Source organism: Coregonus clupeaformis, chromosome 16 (genome assembly GCF_020615455.1).
Source record: "Coregonus clupeaformis isolate EN_2021a chromosome 16, ASM2061545v1, whole genome shotgun sequence".
Classification (NCBI taxonomy): Eukaryota; Metazoa; Chordata; class Actinopteri; order Salmoniformes; family Salmonidae; genus Coregonus; species Coregonus clupeaformis.
Genome location: NC_059207.1, coordinates 51349903 through 51369363, shown reverse-complemented (window position 1 = coordinate 51369363; position 19461 = coordinate 51349903). Strand labels below are relative to the sequence as shown.

Genomic DNA, 19461 nt, shown 5'->3' with positions numbered 1-19461 from the left:
CCAGAGCCCAAAGTAGGGACAAACTCACCCTTATCTGCCTCTGGAGCCAGAGTCAGCTCGGCGCCCATGAATGAAACGCTGAGAAAAAACGCAATACCGTCCCAAATTCCTCGTCGCCATTTTGTAGTGTCGAGTTAACGTTGCTAATTATGCTGTGATGACCAAGGAGGACCCGCTGACGCTGTATTTTCATCATAAGGTTTATTCATAACAAAGGGTTACAGCGTCGATTTACAGCGTCGATTTACAGATACCTGCAGATACCCAGAGAATAATCGCCCCATCTCTAATATGATTATTCTGACCTCTTTTGTCCCAACTGTGGTATATATGCTATGTAATCTGATATGGGTGTTCCCCTACAGACCAATCCCAGGAGTCCACACACCAGACTTCCTCTGTTCTATGGTGTGTCACCACAAAACTACTCCCTCTAACACTGAATAAACCTCCTCTCAGGTTCCACTTGAAAACATTAGCAAAGTCATAATTCATCATACACTACATATGCTTGGAGTCATTGTCCATTTGGAAGACCCATTTGCGACCAAGCTTTAACTTCCTGACTGATGTCTTGAGATGTTGCTTCAATATATCCACAATTTTCCTTCGTCATGATGCTATCTATTTTGTGAAGTGCACCAGTCCCTCCTGCAGCAAAGCACCCCCACAGCATGATGCTGCCACCCCCGTGCTTCACGGTTGGGATGGTGTTCTTCGGCTTGCAAGCCTTCCCCTTTTTCCTCCAAACATAACGATGGTCATTATGGCCAAACAGTTATATTTTTGTTTCATTAGACCAGAGGACATTTCTCCAAAAAGTACAATCTTTGTCCCCATGTACAGTTGCAAACCGTGGTCTGGCTTTTTTATGCCGGTTTTGGAGCACTGGCTTCTTCCTTGCTGAGCGGCCTTTCAGGTTATGTCGATATAGGACTCGTTTTACTGTGGATATAGATACTTTTGTACCTGTTTCCTCCAGCATCTTCACAAGGTCCTTTGCTGTTGTTCTGGGATTGATTTGCACTTTTCGCACCAAAGTACGTTCATCTCTAGGAGACAGAACGCGTCTCCTTCCTGAGCGGTATGACGGCTGCGTGGTCCCATGGTGTTTATACTTGCTTACTATTGTTTGTACAGATGAACGTGGTACCTTCAGGCGTTTGGAAATTGCTCCCAAGGATGAACCAGACTTGTGGAGGTCTACAAATTTTTTGGCTGATTTCTTCTGATTTTCCCATGATGTCAAGCAAAGAGGCACTGAGTTTGAAGGTAGGCCTTGAAATACATCCACAAGTACACCTCCAATTGACTCAAATGATGTCAATTAGCCTATCAGAAGCTTCTAAAGCCATGACATCATTTTCTGGAATTTTCCAAGCTGTTTAAAGGCACAGTCAATTTAGTGTATGTAAACTTCTGACCCACTGGAATTGTGACACAGTGAATTATAAGTGAAATAATCTGTCTGTAAACAATTGTTGGAAAAATTACTTGTGTCATGCACAAAGTAGATGTCCTAACCGACTTGCCAAAACTATAGTTTGTTAACAAGAAATTTGTGGAGTGGTTGAAAAAAGTGTATGTAAACATCCGACTTCAACTGTATGTAACATTTTCCCCCTCTATTACTTTACCCAAAAGAGGTACATAAAATGGCACCAGATATTCGGAATGATTTTGTTAGAGTAGGCCCTATGTAGGCCTACTATATGAGTGATAAACGTCACACACTCTTCAAATCCATAGCAAGCTGAATTTTGCAGATAGAAATGTAATGAATTAATGTTATGATTCCTTACTGCCTACAGTCGGAGAGATATGTTTGGCAACCAATTCCATGAGCAGCAGCACTTGAGAAGAGCTCCTCAAATTATTTTAAAAGGGGCCGATCCCGATTTAGGAATGCATGCCTTTCCTATGCACTTCTCAGTTTTTGGTATTCAGACTTGCCTTATTTAGTCGTGTAAATACGATGCATCTTTAATTAGAATTTTGTCGACAGACTCAATAGAGTGCATCAAGAGAACAGGTTCAGAATATAGGGATCAATGAAAGACTGCCATCTATGCATATTCGTCTCCATTTCAGCGCGATTTAAAAAATACTCTGATCTTGTAGATTATTTAGGCACATTTTAGGGTTAGGAAAGTATGAATGAATTATTTTAAAAAACGGTTTAGAGAGCCTTTACGCACGAAATATATTGATAAAAAATACAGTGGTTTGATTAATCCTGAAAGTTGTCATATTCAAGTTAAATCCATGAAATATTGGAAGGTGTAAAAAAAAGTGTACAATAGCGGTTGAACAATAATCCTATATATCTAACGAAATTCTCACAAATCATGGAACTGTATGACAATGATCCAGTCGTGGTGAACTGTGCACCAGGCTCCAGGTTTAACATGCTATGTGTGGTCTGAGTTTCATAATGATTCAAATTGTCCTAAGTTATTGCACAGCGTTAGCCTAATATGATCCTCTAATGCTAGCGACCCCCAGGAACCATTTACAAGGACGTGACAGGGGAAAGGTGAACGGAATTGAATGATGCAAAACTAAATGTACAGTATTCGGGTATTACTGACTGTTGCTCCCGATAGTGGCTAATATTTAACATGATACAAATTGTAAAATAAAATGAGAAAAGCCCTGGCATATAATCAAAACATTCTAAAGCCCATACATCGACTCCGCAGGTTCAGCCCTACAGAAGCCAGCTTGGGTCTCTAAATTTCATCCACGCAAATTATGAGGGCACACAATTAGAATTCTGAATAAAGGCACAGCTATTCATAGCCAATTTCACTGTGGAAAAGGGGCCGCAATACATGTGATGTTATGATTTTCAGTTTGCTTCCTTATGGCTGGTTTCACATTAGTCTCCAGAGATCATAAGGAAAAATCATATAAAACAATTGCTATGTGTAATTACAATCCCCTTCTCCAAATGGATTACCCATTTACCTAGCTCTTATCAATAGATCTTATCAATTTGTAAATGACAGTGCATGGAGAATGGTGTTATTTCTATCGAAAAAATAAAGTCGATGTTTTTCCCACCTGGAACCGATAGGTTCTCTAGAACTTATTCATGGTTTCCTCGCACACAAAGGTGGTGGAATTAGGGAATTAGGCTAAATCAAGGTCAGAATATGACATATCTGTAGACACCTCCACCACACCTTCATTTAAAGGTGTAGATTTAGTAAGTCTGAATTGGGCCCATAGTGTCATTTCTTTGCATTAAAGCTCAGGCTCTAATCAATGTCCACATAAACAATTTCAGTTATGAAAAGGTTGGAGTGTGTTACGGATACTGGTATACTGTATGTGTATTTGTGTTTTTCCTCTCCTTCTGCCCTATTCACAGGTGTCCCTTGTTTTCCTGATTGGTGGTCGTTGGTGTGTCCCACCTGTCAGTCATCAGTTAATCTGCTGATTGCTGAGGTGGACCAATCAGTGGACACTCCTCCTGATTGCACCACCTGTTTCTGGTTTTCATTACCCAATCACATCACACATCCCCTGGTTTAAAAAGCCAGTCAGTTGTGTTTCTCAAGGAGACTCTTTTTTCTTATTTTTTTGCCCTTGGGCATACACTACCCCTAGGAAAACTTTGTCTAAAAACACTAGTTAGACCTGAGCGGACCACCCACTGTATTTTTGTATAGGTAGTAGCAAGCTAGCGGTTCTTGAGGCAGACATGATCAGTTTAAGGGGTTTTGAATGTATTATTTAATTCCTTGGGTCCAGCTCAGCCCCTTTTCCCCAAACCGTTTACCGTGTGTTTAAAATAAAAGTTTTGTGTTTGACGGTAGGATTGGTTGTCAATGTATTTTGTTCTCACTGTTCCTTTTCACTATTCTAATTCGCATGAGTTATGTTACGGCTCTTAACCATCCACCCTAGACTTTTAAAGCCATGGGTTTCGTAACAATGTTTGTAAGACAATTCTGAATAAAACGTGAACAAAAACTATGAAATAATCAGTGTAGTTACAGACCACAGTGTAAAACACTACACTAGCACCTCTCAGTGGCAAAAATGTCTTCAAATGTACTCCGGAGTGTTCATGTGCCTCAGAGGGTAACTGTGCTGCTTTGTACTTCTCGTCATTCCAGTGTCTAAAAAGGTCAAAGTGGACTCCAGAATCATCTATCCAAGATTCACCCATTTCAAAAAGTTGTACAACTACTTCTAATATCCGGTGTGGGTTTGGGGTGAATGACTGAAAACAGTAAAATATGCTGAAGCAAATATTTGGACTGCTACAAACTAAGCCCCAAGAATAGAACACAGGTTGTTTAAAACAGCATTTATTTTTATATAAATACAAAAATAATTTACTTTACACATTAGTGGCATGTCTGGAGGACACTTACACCATGGAGGGGCTTAGACAAAGGCACTGAACAGTAACCCATGTGATAACACGCTCACACTAGCGCTAACATCAGCAAATACATGCTAGATCGCTGTTGCTTATTGGACTCAGCCTGCACCGAAGGCACTGGGGTTTTAGTACACCTGTGGAGGCCCATCCTACACTAGGCTAATGTTGTCCAAATCACCAGTGGAGCAGTGCTCTGAGGCGAACACCAAACTGTCATGAGCATGGCATAAGGACTGAACTCAATTAGTAAGAGTGGATATAAAATTAATATGCATGCAGTGGTAAACGATGGCTATCGTTTTTAAAATGGCTCATGCCATGCTTGTGACAGAGCTAAAGTGAAATGTGCACTCTGCTCTGGTTCCTCCAAGAACAGTGCCACACTGCTCCCTTTCCTCTCTGGCTTCAATGTCACACCGTCACTTCTGTTGGACATAATACAGACAGATTTAAGAGATTAAAGTAGGCCTACAGCTCTTTAACAGTAGGAGCAGGTTGGCTTCCAAAGTTTCTCAGCACCAGTAGAGGCTGTGACTCAAACCAGAGAGAAATGGATGCGGCATTTACGAAAGAGGGGGGTCAACACCAATACACTCCACTCAGTATACATGTAAACATCAGTTCTTACTGGCAAAATGGTTATCCTGTATCCTTCCACCATTACAGGTGTACTATGGGTAGGGCCCTGAGTTTTTCCCAGCCATGTGACCAGACCCAGGAAATACTTCAGGCCCTAACTATGGGAGATGGCTCACGTACTCGGACAGACAAAATCCTGCAAGACTTTTAGTAGCAGAATATATAAAATGTTTACAATTAAATGCAGACAATGTATTAAAATTATAAAAAGTACAGGTATTGAAATATAGAAACCAGCTGAAAGCAAGGTCACATAAAGCTGAATTCTACAGCCAAAGCTAGAGGTTCAGCACCAACTGTAAACAGCAGAGATCATTTGGGCTGGTGGGACAAAGCTACTGAACTGCCCCACCATTGGCTAACCTAACACACGTCTAATATCAACAATCTGTTTATTTTATTTTTTAAACTAAAAACTTGTGCTTTCACCCTGAACAGGAAAGAAAAGCACAGGTATAAAAATGTAAAATATCGTAATACAAAAAGTACAGTAGAGCTTTGGGTCATAACTTTGAGAGATTGCTGTAGCAGAGAGAAAGGAAAAGATCAGAGGGTTGGGGTCAATTCTCTTTGAATTCAATAGTGCACTGACTTTTATATTGGAAAACAAAACTCCTTCATACCTAACCTGGGATGTAATCATTAGTCAAAAACATTTTGCAATGAAAACCGTGTACTCCAAATGGAAAATGGCAGTTTCTATTGGACAAATTCAGGTAGGTCCCTACCAGTTCCGTTTGGTTCGGTATGGTTCCTAGAGAATACACCCCAGTACTCTAAATTCCATGTCTAATTTCAGTTCCTGAATAGGCTCATATTCAAATGTGATTGACCCTTGATCCTGAGCCTGATTGACCACCTGTCACTTATCCTTGTCATAGTGGAAACCATTCCCGTTGGTTATTTCACCGTTGGTTTTGTTGTAGGGGTGGGCCCAGGTTTTGGCCTGAAAGACCTTGGGCAGCCTCTTGCCCTTGGTGTAGGCATGGTACCAGAAGTTGAGGAAGAGGAGGAGGAAGACCAGGCCGTAGAGGCCAATGATATAGATGAAGACTGGGAACTGGTAGGGACAGTCCTTCATGAAGAAGTACTGCCAGATGTGGGTGGTAACGATCACAAACTGGATCTGAGGACAGACAAAGGTTGGTCAAATATTACTTGTTTTGAACATAATTATTGGACCATCCCAAGAATCAGATCCTTGTTCATAAAAACGTATGACTATTGATTCAAATTCAACTTCAACTCCCACACTAGTCTAGTTCAGTGCAGTATGTACCAGCTGAATAGTGGTGAGGTACTTCTTCCACCAGAGGTACTTCTGGTAGGCGGGGCCCAGGGCAGACAGGCCGTAGTAGGAGTACATGATGACATGGACCACACAGTTCAACAGGGCATGGAACGTCCCCTGGCCACCTACATGACGAGATGAGCAATTAGCAGTTTGTTCTATAGGGCAATACTATCCCTAAAATGGGCATGTTTCTGTGTTCCACTTCGACAACAGCTACTAAGGAAGACAACATGCTGAATAATGACATTTTTCTGGTACAGACCATCATTACATAAATCTGCTGGTATGATGCCCCATTAGGAGTTGTATGACACCAATGTGCTAAGACAGTCACGGTACCAACTCAAGCACTTGTATACTGTACCTGCAGCGAACCGGACCCCAAACCACCAGGTAAAGGGCATGATAGAGTGATGGTAGACATGGAGGAACGTAATCTGACTGTTCTTCTTCCTCAGAACAAAGAAGATCTGAAAGAAGGGAGAATTCAGCCATTTAACTTGAAGGCCCAGTGCGGTCAAAATTCAGTTTTTTCCTGTGGTTTATATCATATTGTACAACAGCTGATGAAACTAACACGGTAAAAGTGTGAAAAAATGTGATCAGTGTCATTTCCTAAAAGTTGCTGGTTGAAAATACAATCTACATAGGACCTTCTAATCAGTATGTTTGCATGGGCGGGAGTGTCTGCTTTCCATGGTGACATCACCATGCGGTAAATTGGTGAATAGACCAATAAAGAGTGTTCCAAACTGCTTTGCCAATAACATCTATTTTTCACTTTTCATCTCCCCAATCAGACCACTTCCAGACAGTCCTAGTAAAATTCTTGCTTGAGAAATATTTTTGCTAAAAAGCTATTTTTGCTCAATTTAATAGAAATCTATTACAGTAAGGTACTTGATTATTACCCAGAGATGATTTCATATTGATATAAAAACAGCTACACTGGGCCTTTAACAGAACAAGACAAAGAAAAAAACGGACAACTGAACAAGGGAGACACAGACAGTCAGAAAGCTGTACTAAAGGGAATCAACTTACTGTGTCCAACATCTCTATGAACTTTGAGAAGTAGTACAGCCAACACGTCCCAGCCATCTAAAGGGGGAGAGAGCAAGAGAGCGAGGTTATTAGTGGCAAGACAGGAATAATTACATTTCTTACAGATAAGCAAAACCATCTAATTCAAAATGGTGGTGACCTAACAGGCCTCGCCACACAACTAATGACATTCTGCAACACAGGAAACGTGGTGTGAATCACAGCTATGGAATGGCCTGCTCTCAATGATTCTTTGTTCCAACAGTTTGTTAGCATTCTAGAGACAGTGGAGGAATCCACAGGTGAATGGGTGTTAATAGGAAGAAAGGAACTGCCAGTACTAGTAGTTTCAAGATCTCTGATTGTACTGTAGCAGGTAGAGTCACATCCCACAGCTCTTACCCTCACTGCCTGCGGCGATTCCGAGTAGTCCACTAGGTCACAGTGGAACGTGTAGCCCGTCCCCCAACCCGACATCACATACTACAGGAAGAGACAATTAATTAAAATCGACATACTCCAAATCACAACACAGCTGTTGTTGCACTTACTCTCCTTTAAACAAAGACTAGACACCAACTGAAATGCATTGTCTTCACATTGAAACTAAAGAGTGTAGTGTAGAGTATTACAAATCACAATTGTTTCGTTTTTTGCTGCTTGCCTCACAGACCATACTGCTTGACGAGGCGTTATCAAATACTAGAGCCTGTCAGAAGTCCATTGAGAAAGAGACCCACCTCATAGCACATGTAGAGGGACAAGGTGACCACGCTGAAGTTGTAGATAATGAGAACTTCTTTGAGGTGGAAGGCCTTGCGGTTCTCCATGAGTCTGGGCCCCAGCCGCATCACAAAGTAGATGTATGCCACAATTATTATGGTCTGGGGGAGCGGCGATGACATGAGAAACCAGTCTTCTGTCCTGGGGTCTGGACAGCAGAGAAGGGATGAGTGTGATTCAACAGAACTCAATACATCATGCCATCTAGCCAACCATTCAACGGAGATACACCAACAATATGAACAAGTTTAAGAGGGTAGATTTAGAGTCGATTCCCATGGCTTTTAATTATCAGCACCATTTCATCAAGCCCAGAAGACAAACCATGGCTAGATGAACAGTCAATATCTGTCCGTTTCCACCAAGTAACACGATGGAAGAGAATGTTGCATAATGATTTTATGCGTTATCCTCTGGCTTCCACTGGAATTGCACATTTACCTTTTTAATACCAAAACTAAACATCTATGCATCGCTGTTGTACAGCAGTTAGTGATGGTTCCTCACCTGCATTCTTCATGAAGTTTTCATACCAGAGTCCGGCCCTGGCCGTTAGATCCCTGAACTCCATGTCACCCTGAGCTCCTGTAGCCGTCCTGGAGGAGGAAACACACAGGTCAGAGGTTAGAGATCAGTGCTGTGACAGAGGTAAGACAGTGGTCCTTGCTATCTGGGATCCTTTGGACATCCAACTGTGACATCACCCTATTGAAGTAGCAATGTAAAAGGGTTAGGTAAGGGTTTTGGTTAGGGTAGAGGTTAAGGGTAGGGACGTCCCAATGAGTCCGTATAGCACTAACCCAGAGGTCAGACGTATACGTTTAGGCAGTCCTACAGTAGTTTTCTTGGACGGGATGATCAACATGAAATAACATCCCTTAAATGTCAATCTTACTCTCTTGACTTAAATGGTCATAAAATGGACATTATCTAGTCCTAGATCAACCCATTTCCCTCTAATAAATACACATGTACCATATTCAAATACTCTGTGACCAAAGTGGATGGGTCATGTAAAATATACCAGCCCTGAATGAAAGGCTGCATTGTTGAAGTGAAATTAGTCCGATCAGCATTTCTCTCTCCTCTCGGTCAGTATCTCATTGGAAGACAAGGGAAGGAGTCTTCACAGAACAATGGCCATCAGTCAGGCTTCCTCACCCATAGGGCTCTGGTAGTGCACTAAATAGTGAATAGGTTGCCATTTGGAAATACAAACAGTCAGCATGCAGGGAACAGCACAGCACTCATTCACTGGAGTGTGTGGCACACGTGCACACAGGGACACAGTCATTATAATGAAGACAATATTATAATCATTGCTGTTATACAACTAATAGCCCATGTAGTCCTACTCAACGTCTTCTCATTTAAGATGGCCTGCTTTCTAAATATCAGTCTACCGTTCCCAAGCCGACACGCCTGTTGCTAGGCGGGAGGGAAAGATTAGGATACACACAGACAGAATAAGGAGCAACACTGGATCGGTCGACCAAGGATAGCTCCCTCCCTGTTAATGGGTAAGGATAAATGGCATTTACAGAGAACAGCTACATGAGGCTAGGGTTACTATCCTGACATCTCTCTATTCAATAAAACCACAGCCTGAAGACACAGAATGTCAAGCCAGAGAACAAAGCTCCATTCTAGAACAATTAGGCCAATACATTTACATTTTAGTCATTTAGCAGACGCTCTTATCCAGAGCGACTTACAGTTAGTGAGTGCATAAATTTTTCATACTGGCTTCCGGGGAGAAACAAACCCACAACCCTGGCGTTGCAAGCGCCATGCTCTACCAACTGAGCTACAGGGGACCCAACACAAGTGGATTGCTGACTGACATATACACCATGTCCATGTCAGATTTCCTTTCAAACTGTCTACTGCAAACTAAACCAGCAGATAGCTAAGCCATCATGCCATATATCATAAGCGGGGAAGGGGGGGGTCATTTTATTTAACCCATGAGATACAATGCTCTTTAAGATTCAGCCTAACATGATGTAGGCCTAAGTTATGGTAAAACATGACAACATTTAGAGCCATGTGAACCGGTCACTTTAAATTCCTAGAAGGGTGGGGGAGGAAGACTAGCTGAAACCTTGGTCTCTTTTCCCATCACTGGAGATACCAAGAAACCTACTGATTCTAAAGATCCACACAACTCTTTTGATAACCAAGCTGTCATGCTGTTGTTAGTACACTAGGGACTTTTTCTCATGTATTAAGTATGTATGTATTCTGTGTTATTATTTAGTTAGCTAGTAAATAAATGATTAAGCCAATTTGTGTAGTGCTGAATCATAAGTAAAGCTGGGTTTCTTGCGGATCCAATGAATGACGACTGATAAGAGGTAATGATTGATACGTTGACTGTTTTATACATAGTGATAGGTAAAGACCTTTCAGAGTTTAATTCGGGAGATGGTAACTCTATAAACAACTTCTTCTGTGGTGCCCCAAAGCCTAATGAGTTAATTGTTATATGATTAATTTAAATTGAGTAACATTTAGTTGATTCAATAAATATCAGTCATCATATTAAATGAAAGTCACGTCACAACAAGACCGTGTAGAAAGTTCCAGACCATGGGATACACAGTGTTATCTGGCAAAGCCTGCCGTGTGAAACTTCCCCAAGATAAGTAAGCTTTAAAAAGGTGCACTATACAGAAATCTCTCCGCCATTTCCTGATTGCTAAAATTCTAATAGTTATCCTAATTTCAATTTATGTGACAAAACAAGCAAGTATAGTGTAGAGAATCATTGTACCATCTAAACTGCTGTGAAATATATTTTCCATAACCAAAAATATGGTATTTTCAGCTGTTTGAAGCTGGTTTACAAAACCAAAAGTAAAAAGACGCAAAAAGGAAACTTTACGGGAACCATAGAAATAGTGCACATAGAACAGATCTACCACTTCTTAGACTTGCTTGCAATGAGTGACATACAGTATCTATAACTCACATACTATGTGAATGTGGTTAGGTCGCCCAAAAAGCTGTCTGACTTTATTTTATTTTTTTATCAAATGCAACGGTTTCTATCTCAATATCAGATCATTTCTGGGTAAAAATGAAGTACCTCCCTGGGATTGTTTTTAAATTAAAATGTTCAAAAAGAAACAAAAATAGCTCCTTAGCAAAAATAAATTTCTCAAGCAAGAATTTTGCTTGAGTGGAGAGGGAAAACTGAAAACTAGCAGTTATTGGTAGAGGTTTGGAACTATTTCTTATTGGTCTATTAACTAATTTACCGCATGGTGATGTCACCAGGCAGGCCAAAACGCCATCCCACTCAAACAGGATGACATTTCAGGCAGTCCTTTTAAAACAGCTTACACTAAAAGTATTATTCAACCTCAGTGTGGAAATGTATATCAAACACAGGGAAATCACATTTGACTGGACTGGGTCTTTAAGGGAAGAGTGTTTAAGAGGGAAACAGTGGCCTTTCCTCAACTGCTCAACTCCTGCATCCTCTCTCGTTTCTGGCCTCCTTTCGAAAAAGGTCAAAGGTAATAGAGGAGAGGCAGCGAAGCGCGTGAAAGTGGACGAAAATGTGCTTGTATGAAATGAGACTCTCCTCCAATCGCGTGTCATCAGGCAAATTACATTTACAGGGTGGAATCCCACCAAAAATGTATATAGTGATCAAAACAAATTACATTGATAAATGGATAAGTAGCATATCGTTTTTAAAATGTTTGCATGCTTTTCTCCTTCGAGAAAACAATAGCTGATTCAAAGGGGGTGTGGCAGATTTCTAAACTCTTCCGTGAAGGACTCCGGTAGGATACACTTGTGCTTCCTCGCCGAAAGGAGGCTATCGAGGTGGGGAAGACAGGCTTCCGTTTGCCTACTAACGAATTGACTCGCTCCTCGATCACTTATCGGTTACCGGGTCACGGAGGAGAGGATGGACTTTTGCCCAAAAGAGAAAATGCCATCGTCTTAGTGGAGCAGCTCCTGTTAAGGGCACAAACCTAAACCCTACCCAGGGCCATCACTACACCCAGACAAGGGGATGATGCATGGGACATTCAACACTAGATTTCCCTATATAACTTAGATCAGAGTACAAGTAAGCCTACAGGATATGCCCTGAACTGGCTTTACATGTTCAAGCACTGGGTTTCCCTGTATAAAACTTAAATCACTTGAGTTGAGCCAAGGGCAAATAATGTTACTACCGCAAATTCTATAAATAAATCAGAACACACAAGTGTAATCATTAACTAATGGCATTAAGATCAACATAATAAAATAGTAGGTGATTCCTTGGGCATATTGCACTACCATGTGGAGCTACACAACACTTTACAGGTCATGCAGGTTTCCTCTTTGACGGATAAGGTGTGGTGCCACACAATGGGATAGCACTGGAGGTCTGAGTCATTCAAACCCTTGGTTGACATGGTGACACTATTTAAAGACACACACACACACACACAAGCTTTCACATGTTTGTTTCAGTTTATGCAACTTACACATTTCCTGTCTGACAGCTCCCATCCCTTACGAAAAAAGATTGCAGTACAACTGCAGTATGCTGCAAATACTGCGTCCCAAAGTTTTTTTTTTACTGCAGTAATTGTGCAGTGTAACTGCAGTACACTGCCGTTATTCTCCAATGACTGCGTCCAAAATACCACAGTCGACTGCAGTTACTGCACTTTTACTGGTTTCGAAACTGCAATCTTTTTTGTAAGGGACGCTGATGAAGCTAGTCCAACCGTCCGCCAGATGGCACTATTATTCCTTTTACGTCGTTTGTCATCTGCATCTGACTTTAATGTGCCCAGCCAGCTTAACACTCATGTCCCCCGGCGACCTGCTTGTACATAAAGAATCCTCCATTCAGGCTGCAAAGGTATCAGTTTCCTCATGAAAATGGTACTAGAAAATTGTGTTTTATTATGACAGTATGCATATGTTCCCTGTTTTTTTAGGCCGGCGGGCCATTAAATCGAGTTAAGGAGGAAACAGACCTCTGCAGACTGAATGGAGGATGCTTTATGTACTAGCCGGTCGTCGGGGGACACGAGTGTATAGCCGGATGGGCTGAGAAGGGTGTAACAATTCCCCCACCTGTCGGGCTTTCCTGCAGCTAGCTAGGACACGGTAGACTGTGTCATTTAACCCCCGCCTGTCGGGCACTGCTTTCCTGCAGCTAGCTAGGACACGGTAGACTGTGTCATTTAACCCCCGCCTGTCGGGCACTGCTTTCCTGCAGCTAGCTAGGACACGGTAGACTGTGTCATTTAACCCCCGCCTGTCGGGCACTGCTTTCCTGCAGCTAGCTAGGACACGGTAGACTGTGTCATTTAACCCCCGCCTGTCGGGCACTGCTTTCCTGCAGCTAGCTAGGACACGGTAGACTGTGTCATTTAACCCCCGCCTGTTGGGCACTGCTTTCCCACAGTTCTGTTAACGATGGTGAGGGCAGATGTTCGGCAGGGGTTAGCGAAGGACACTGTGCTAGCTAGCTAGGACTCCAATATACAGCAGATGGGAGGCGGGGGCGACACCAGTAGCTAGCTAGGGCACATGTAGACTGTGTCCTTCGCCCCCCCCAAAAAACTCATAATACTTGTATTTCCTTTTTGACCAACATCTTTAAATCGTATAGACAATGAGGGGAAATCCAGAAAACCAGTCAGTATCTGGTTTGACCACCATTTGCAACATCTCCTTCGCATAGAGTTGATCAAGCTGTTGATTGTGGCATGTGGAATGTTGTCCCACTCCTATTCAATGGCTGTGCAAAGTTGCTGGATATTGGCCGGAAATAGAACACGCTGTCATACATGTCGATCCAGAGCTTCCCAAACATGCTAAATGGGTGACATGTCTAATGAGTATGCAGGCCATGGAAAAACTGGGACATTTTCAGCTTCCAGGAATTGTGTACAGATCCTTGCGACAGTGGCCGTGCATTATCATGCTGAAACATGAGGTGATGGCGGCAGATGAATGGCACGACAATTGGCCTCAGGATCTCGTCACGGTATCTCTGTGCATTCAAATTGCCATTGATAAAATGCAATTGTGTTCGTTGTCCATAGCTTATGCCTGCCCATACCATAACCCCACTGCCACTCAGTTCACAACGTTGACGTCAGCAAACCGCTCGCACACACAACGCCATACATGTGGTCTGCGGTTGTGAGGCTGGTTGGGCGTACTGCCAAATTCTCTAAAATGACGTTGGAGGTGGCTTATGGTAGAGAAATTAACATTCAATTATCTGGCAACAGCTCTGGTGGACATCCCTGCAGGCAGCATGCCAATTGCACACTCCATCAAAACTTGAGACATCTGTGGCATTGTGTTGTGTGACAAAACTGCACATTTTAGTGGCCTTTTATTGGGCAGGTGTACAGCCATGGATGGGCCTGGGAGGGCATAGGCCCACCCACTTGGGAGCCAGGCCCACCCAATACATTTTTACCCACAAAAGGGCTTTGTTACAGACAGAAATACTCCTCAGTTTCATCAGCTGTCCGGGTGGCTGGTCTCAGACGATCCCGCAGGTGAAGAAGCTGGATGTGTAGGTCCTGGGCTGGCGTGGTTGCACGTGGTCTGCTGATTGGACGTACTGCCAAATTCTCTAAAACAACGTTGGAGGCAGCTTATTTGTGTTTAGTGTATGTTTGTCCTTGGTTGTTGTGTGCCTTTGTTTGCTGTATTCCACACTGTTTAATAAAATGGACATCAAATACAGCCACCGACTGTTTCCTCATTGCTGTGGCTATAACACGGCAACTCAACTTGAATGCACATGTGCCAATTGAAGCTCAACAAGGAAACAGTCGGTGGTTGTATTTGATTAACATTTTATTGAACAGTATGGAATGTTTTCTTCCTTTTTTTTGTATGGATTTCAGCAAATAAAGGCACGCAACAAAAGAGGACAAACACAGGTACACGGTAAGGGTTTAAGAATATAAATGTTAAGTATCGACTGCATAGCATCTCGAAGGGTCATACATTTAAAAAAATTTAACTGGTCTGTGCTCAAATCAGTGGATGAAATCATCGTGGAGTTGAGGTACTTGCCTATTTAAATACAGGACTGGTTGGTGAAAGGGGAACCCTTACTGTCACCTCTCCAGACATGTAAAATCAGTGAGTGATTACCTCAAGTGAGAATGCATGCATTTTTTAAGTATTCCAATAAGGCCCAGGGACCGGTTTCACAAAACGTCTTACATTTATTTCCCCCTTAAAAAGTTGCCTTAACTTTAAATCAGTTGCACAAAACATTTTAAGGCGAATTCTCCCCTTAAATTAAGTGAAAAGTTAAGGGTGCCCATGATGTCCCTTAACTGCTTCATTTGTGGAGTTGAATGTCGCTTTTCTCTGCCCTGGTTTCAAAAGGGAAAACATCCACCAGCTAGCTAGCTAGTTAAACAATGTTAGGTGCACAATCCAAAAGCTAGCTACCTACTCTGTAAATTAACTTGACGTGCTAGAAAGTAATAGAAATAAGTTGAGAAAAAAATTAAATAAACGTTTTATTGTCTTCTGAATCAATTTGTTTCACCTTTCTTCAACGTAGAAGTTATAGTTTGCGATATCTTTGATAAGACGTTCAGTCAGTGAATCAGATCGTCTCCGTGGTAACCAGCGAGTCTTTCTGCCGTACATGCCTTCAAACTACCGTAAAACCCTTAAATTATGCCCTTACCTAAGGAAATGTTTGAGGGGCTCTATGCAACACCGTTAAACAATTCCCTTAGGTAAGGGGAAATGATTCCTTAAGGGACCACTTAAGATGTTTTATGCAACTGGGCCCAGAAGACACCATCAATTAGGCTTCATAGAAAGGAATTGTCATAGTAAGTAGTTACTCGTCAATCAAGACTCATCACCGGCCCATGAAGACCAGAGCCAGTGGATTGGCACTAGACCTAATGAAAACAGGAATCTTTCAGCGCTGCAGCAACACAGAATAACAGGCATCCCAATAGTTGCGAAGCTGGATGCCACAACACGGACATCAAACTAAAAATCCCTTCAACCTCAGAAAATGCCGGACAAAAACTGTGACATGACTGTCAATTAAGGTGTTTAGCCTATATAGCATAAGGTAATATGACATCCTCACAACGTAGGTAATATGACATCTTCACAACGTAGACTGTTGAAGCAAAGTTATTATTCAGTGTATGAATGCTCTAACAATCACATAATGTGATATATCGTAACATAGCCTAATTCACAAACCTCCAATATTGTGAGAGCATCCTAATACCCCCGTCCTACGTTACTTCTCCTCCAGTGCCTCGTCTGTGGAGTAGCTGTGAGCATTTGACGAAAGGGGTGTAAAACTCTATTTAACAATTTGCAGGGAGTCCCATAGTCTCCTCCCTACTGTGTAACTGCCGTGCATTGATACGAAAAGAGAGCGGAGAATGAGCCTGATGTTTGCTTTCTTCGGGAAACCCGTCGAAACGGATTGGCTAAATCCAAATTTATCAAAGAAGGTTCAAGAAAAAGGAAGTGACTTACATTAAAACCGGAATGTCAATCACAACTATTATTATTATTATTATTATTATTATTATTATTTTGATGGTAAAGTATGATGATCATATTTTGCGATCAGTCATACTTACATACTTCAACAAACACCTTCAGGTCTGTGTCTCAAGCACAGTGGAATTATATACAAGCATGAGGAACAAATGTAAAATCAATCAAATACAAACATTTGGCCAACATGATTAGACAGAAGACTGACAGTGCAAAGCACTTGATCTGTTTAAGTCTAGTAGGGTATCCTACAGGGGCCTGTTGCACAAAAGTAGAATTAAGACATCCGGGATAAATGACTCAGCTGAGCTCAATGAAGCCAAAACATGTGCGTCCAGGCTTAATTGGTTGCACAAAGACCAAGCCAGGATGAGCAGACACGGATTCATTAAGCCAGGTGAAACCAATCCTGGATAGGTGCGCGGCTGCGCGCTCACGGCTCACTCAAATAGACCCCGCCACAGATCACAGATTAACTGATTTACCATGGCAACTAGAGCCGCGTACTTTTCCCCGTCGGAAGCACAAATCCTCATGGAGGCATACGAGGAGGTAAAAGATATAATTAAGAAGAAAGGCAACACCGCCACAGTGATAAAGCAAAGAGAAAAAGCGTGGCAAAGTATTGCAGACCGCCTGAATGCGTAAGTAGTGCACAATTACACACTCACCGCTCCGCTGAAACATCACAATTACAATTCAAATATTTAATTCACATCTCCAAAATGCAGTTGTACTGTAATTATGAAACGGTTAAATTTTTAATTGAAATGCACTGCAGATATGAGTGAAATTGTGTAAAGTAACTCCATCACACTGTATAAAGCTATGATACATTTTTTGATATTTTTACTGAAAACAAGACAAAAATACCAAGTAATTTTTTGCAGTGTGACTCCATTAAATGTGTGTGTGTGTGTGTGTGTGTGTGTGTGTGTGTGTGTGTGTGTGTGTGTAGATTAAACATGAACGGGCCAAAACGGACATGGCAGCAGGTCAAAATCAAATACAAGAACATTCTGCAGAATGGTATGGTCCCTGACTAATATTTAACAAAGCACAAGCATATATTGTACCCAGAAGGTGCCTGCTCACACATTGTCTGTACTGTTTTAGCAGTGAAAAAGAATACCCACAGACAAGGCACGGGTGGTGGGTCACCAAAGGCTGACCTTACCCCAGCAGAGGACATGGCCTTGGAGCTAAATAAAGGCAGGCCCGTCTTAGAGGGGATCCCTGGGGGGAAAGAGACGAGCATAGGTTCCTCCCAAGATGCCACCTGCTTCATTCAAGGTATGTCCTTCCATCTCTACATGGGATACAACCACATTCATATTGAATCAATTTGGACTGTCTGACTTTGGTTTACCTATTGCCTTGCAGTGTCTGGCAGCACTGTGTTCCTGTTAGAGCCACCAGCACAAGCACCAGACGATGCTGATCCAGTGAGTACTCCATCAAAGGCATACTGTAGGCCTGGCATGTCTTGTCTACTAGCTTCAATATGAATCCGATTAAATGTGATAGGGCGAAGGCCCCAGTGCAGCAGCAACAGCACATGATGGAGACGATGATGAGGAGGAGACCATCTCTCTGGATTCCAGAAGGCATGAGGTATCATGTTAAGACTGTGAAAGTACTATTTACTCTACAATGGTGAGGAGTCCTCATCAAAATCAAAAAAATCTAATTTCTTTTACAGGACCCAGATGCTATACAGTGGGAAAACCAGCCTGGCAACATAGTTCGTATTAATAAAAGGACACCACATCCTGCCAAATTCCAGCTGCGCTAATTGTATTGTGTTCACAGAGCTCACAAGCTATCAGAAAGTTGTATGGCAACCACCTCCGCGCCAAATAGAACTGGCAGACATAGACATTCAGTACAAGAAGAAAAAGATGGAAAATCTTGCACTGGAGTCCGAAATAAAAAGAGGACAATTAGGAAACTGGACCTTGAAATAAAAAAAACTTGAGAGGGAGGTGAGATATGCCTTCAATGTACACTGTATGCTAACTGCAACACAAATGTATTAATCATTATTTTTCTTTCCTCCCCCAGCTCCAAGAAGATGACACAGCTCAAAATAAAAATTAGGTATATTCTCGTAAAGTCAAGTGAGCCATGACATATGAGCTCTTATTGTGAGCACACAGGACGGTGGCATCTTTCTAAGGTTTTTTTATTTTCCCAGCAATCAGTACAACCAAGTCATCGTTATAAGGCATCGCCTCTCTTTGCCCACCCCCCAGCACCAGGTGTGGCCACTAGCCTATATGAAGGCCCAAAATTGTGTGTTCCTTTCTGCTCTGACAATGGCATGCCCATTCGTGCGAGATGTGGTGGATGAAGAAGCACTTGTGCTGAGGAGAGCCTTCAGGCGAGAAAGGGTCTTCAGGGACCGGTTGGACCCACTGGCCTTCCCTGATGACCATCTATATGAAAGATACAGGTTTTCTGCAGATGGCATCAGGTATCTATGCAGACTACTGGGTCCCAGGATTAAGCACCGCACTGCACGGAGCCATGCACTGAGTGTGGAGCAAATGGTTTGTGTGGCCTTGCGCTTTTTGCTAGTGGAGCCTTCCTGTACTCAGTGGGGATGCTGAACAAGGCCACAATTTGCCGCACAATAAGGAGTGTGTGTCTGGCTATCAAAGCATTAGCAGATGTCTTCATCTCCTTCCCTGGCCACAGAAGACTCTGTGACATCAAAGAGGAGTTCTATAGGATTGCAGGTAAGAGGATCTAC

General features: G+C 42.3%; 1 protein-coding gene across 1 annotated transcript; it reads right to left on the bottom strand.

Moving 5' to 3' along the window:
* Positions 1-4361: 4361 nt before the first annotated feature.
* LOC121584219 (elongation of very long chain fatty acids protein 7-like) lies at positions 4362-16552 on the bottom strand. The gene is made up of 8 exons (XM_041900049.1): positions 16398-16552; positions 8667-8755; positions 8117-8307; positions 7779-7859; positions 7377-7433; positions 6697-6802; positions 6318-6454; positions 4362-6164 (listed from the first exon to the last, which is right to left on the bottom strand). The coding sequence occupies exons 1-8, from the start codon at positions 16415-16417 to the stop codon at positions 5901-5903; spliced, it is 945 nt and encodes a 314-aa protein (XP_041755983.1). The 5' UTR covers positions 16418-16552; the 3' UTR covers positions 4362-5900.
* Between the last annotated feature and the right edge of the window lie 2909 nt (positions 16553-19461).

Bases quoted from the DNA above. Each gene is read 5' to 3' on its own strand.
- LOC121584219 (XM_041900049.1), bottom strand. From the start codon at position 16,417: ATGCTCTCACAATATTGGAG. The intron at 7,434-7,778 runs GTAAGAGCTGTG...CTCCCCCTTTAG, and splicing joins AATCGCCGCAGGCAGTGAGG to ATGGCTGGGACGTGTTGGCT. The intron at 6,803-7,376 runs GTAAGTTGATTC...CCCTTCTTTCAG, and splicing joins TCATAGAGATGTTGGACACA to ATCTTCTTTGTTCTGAGGAA.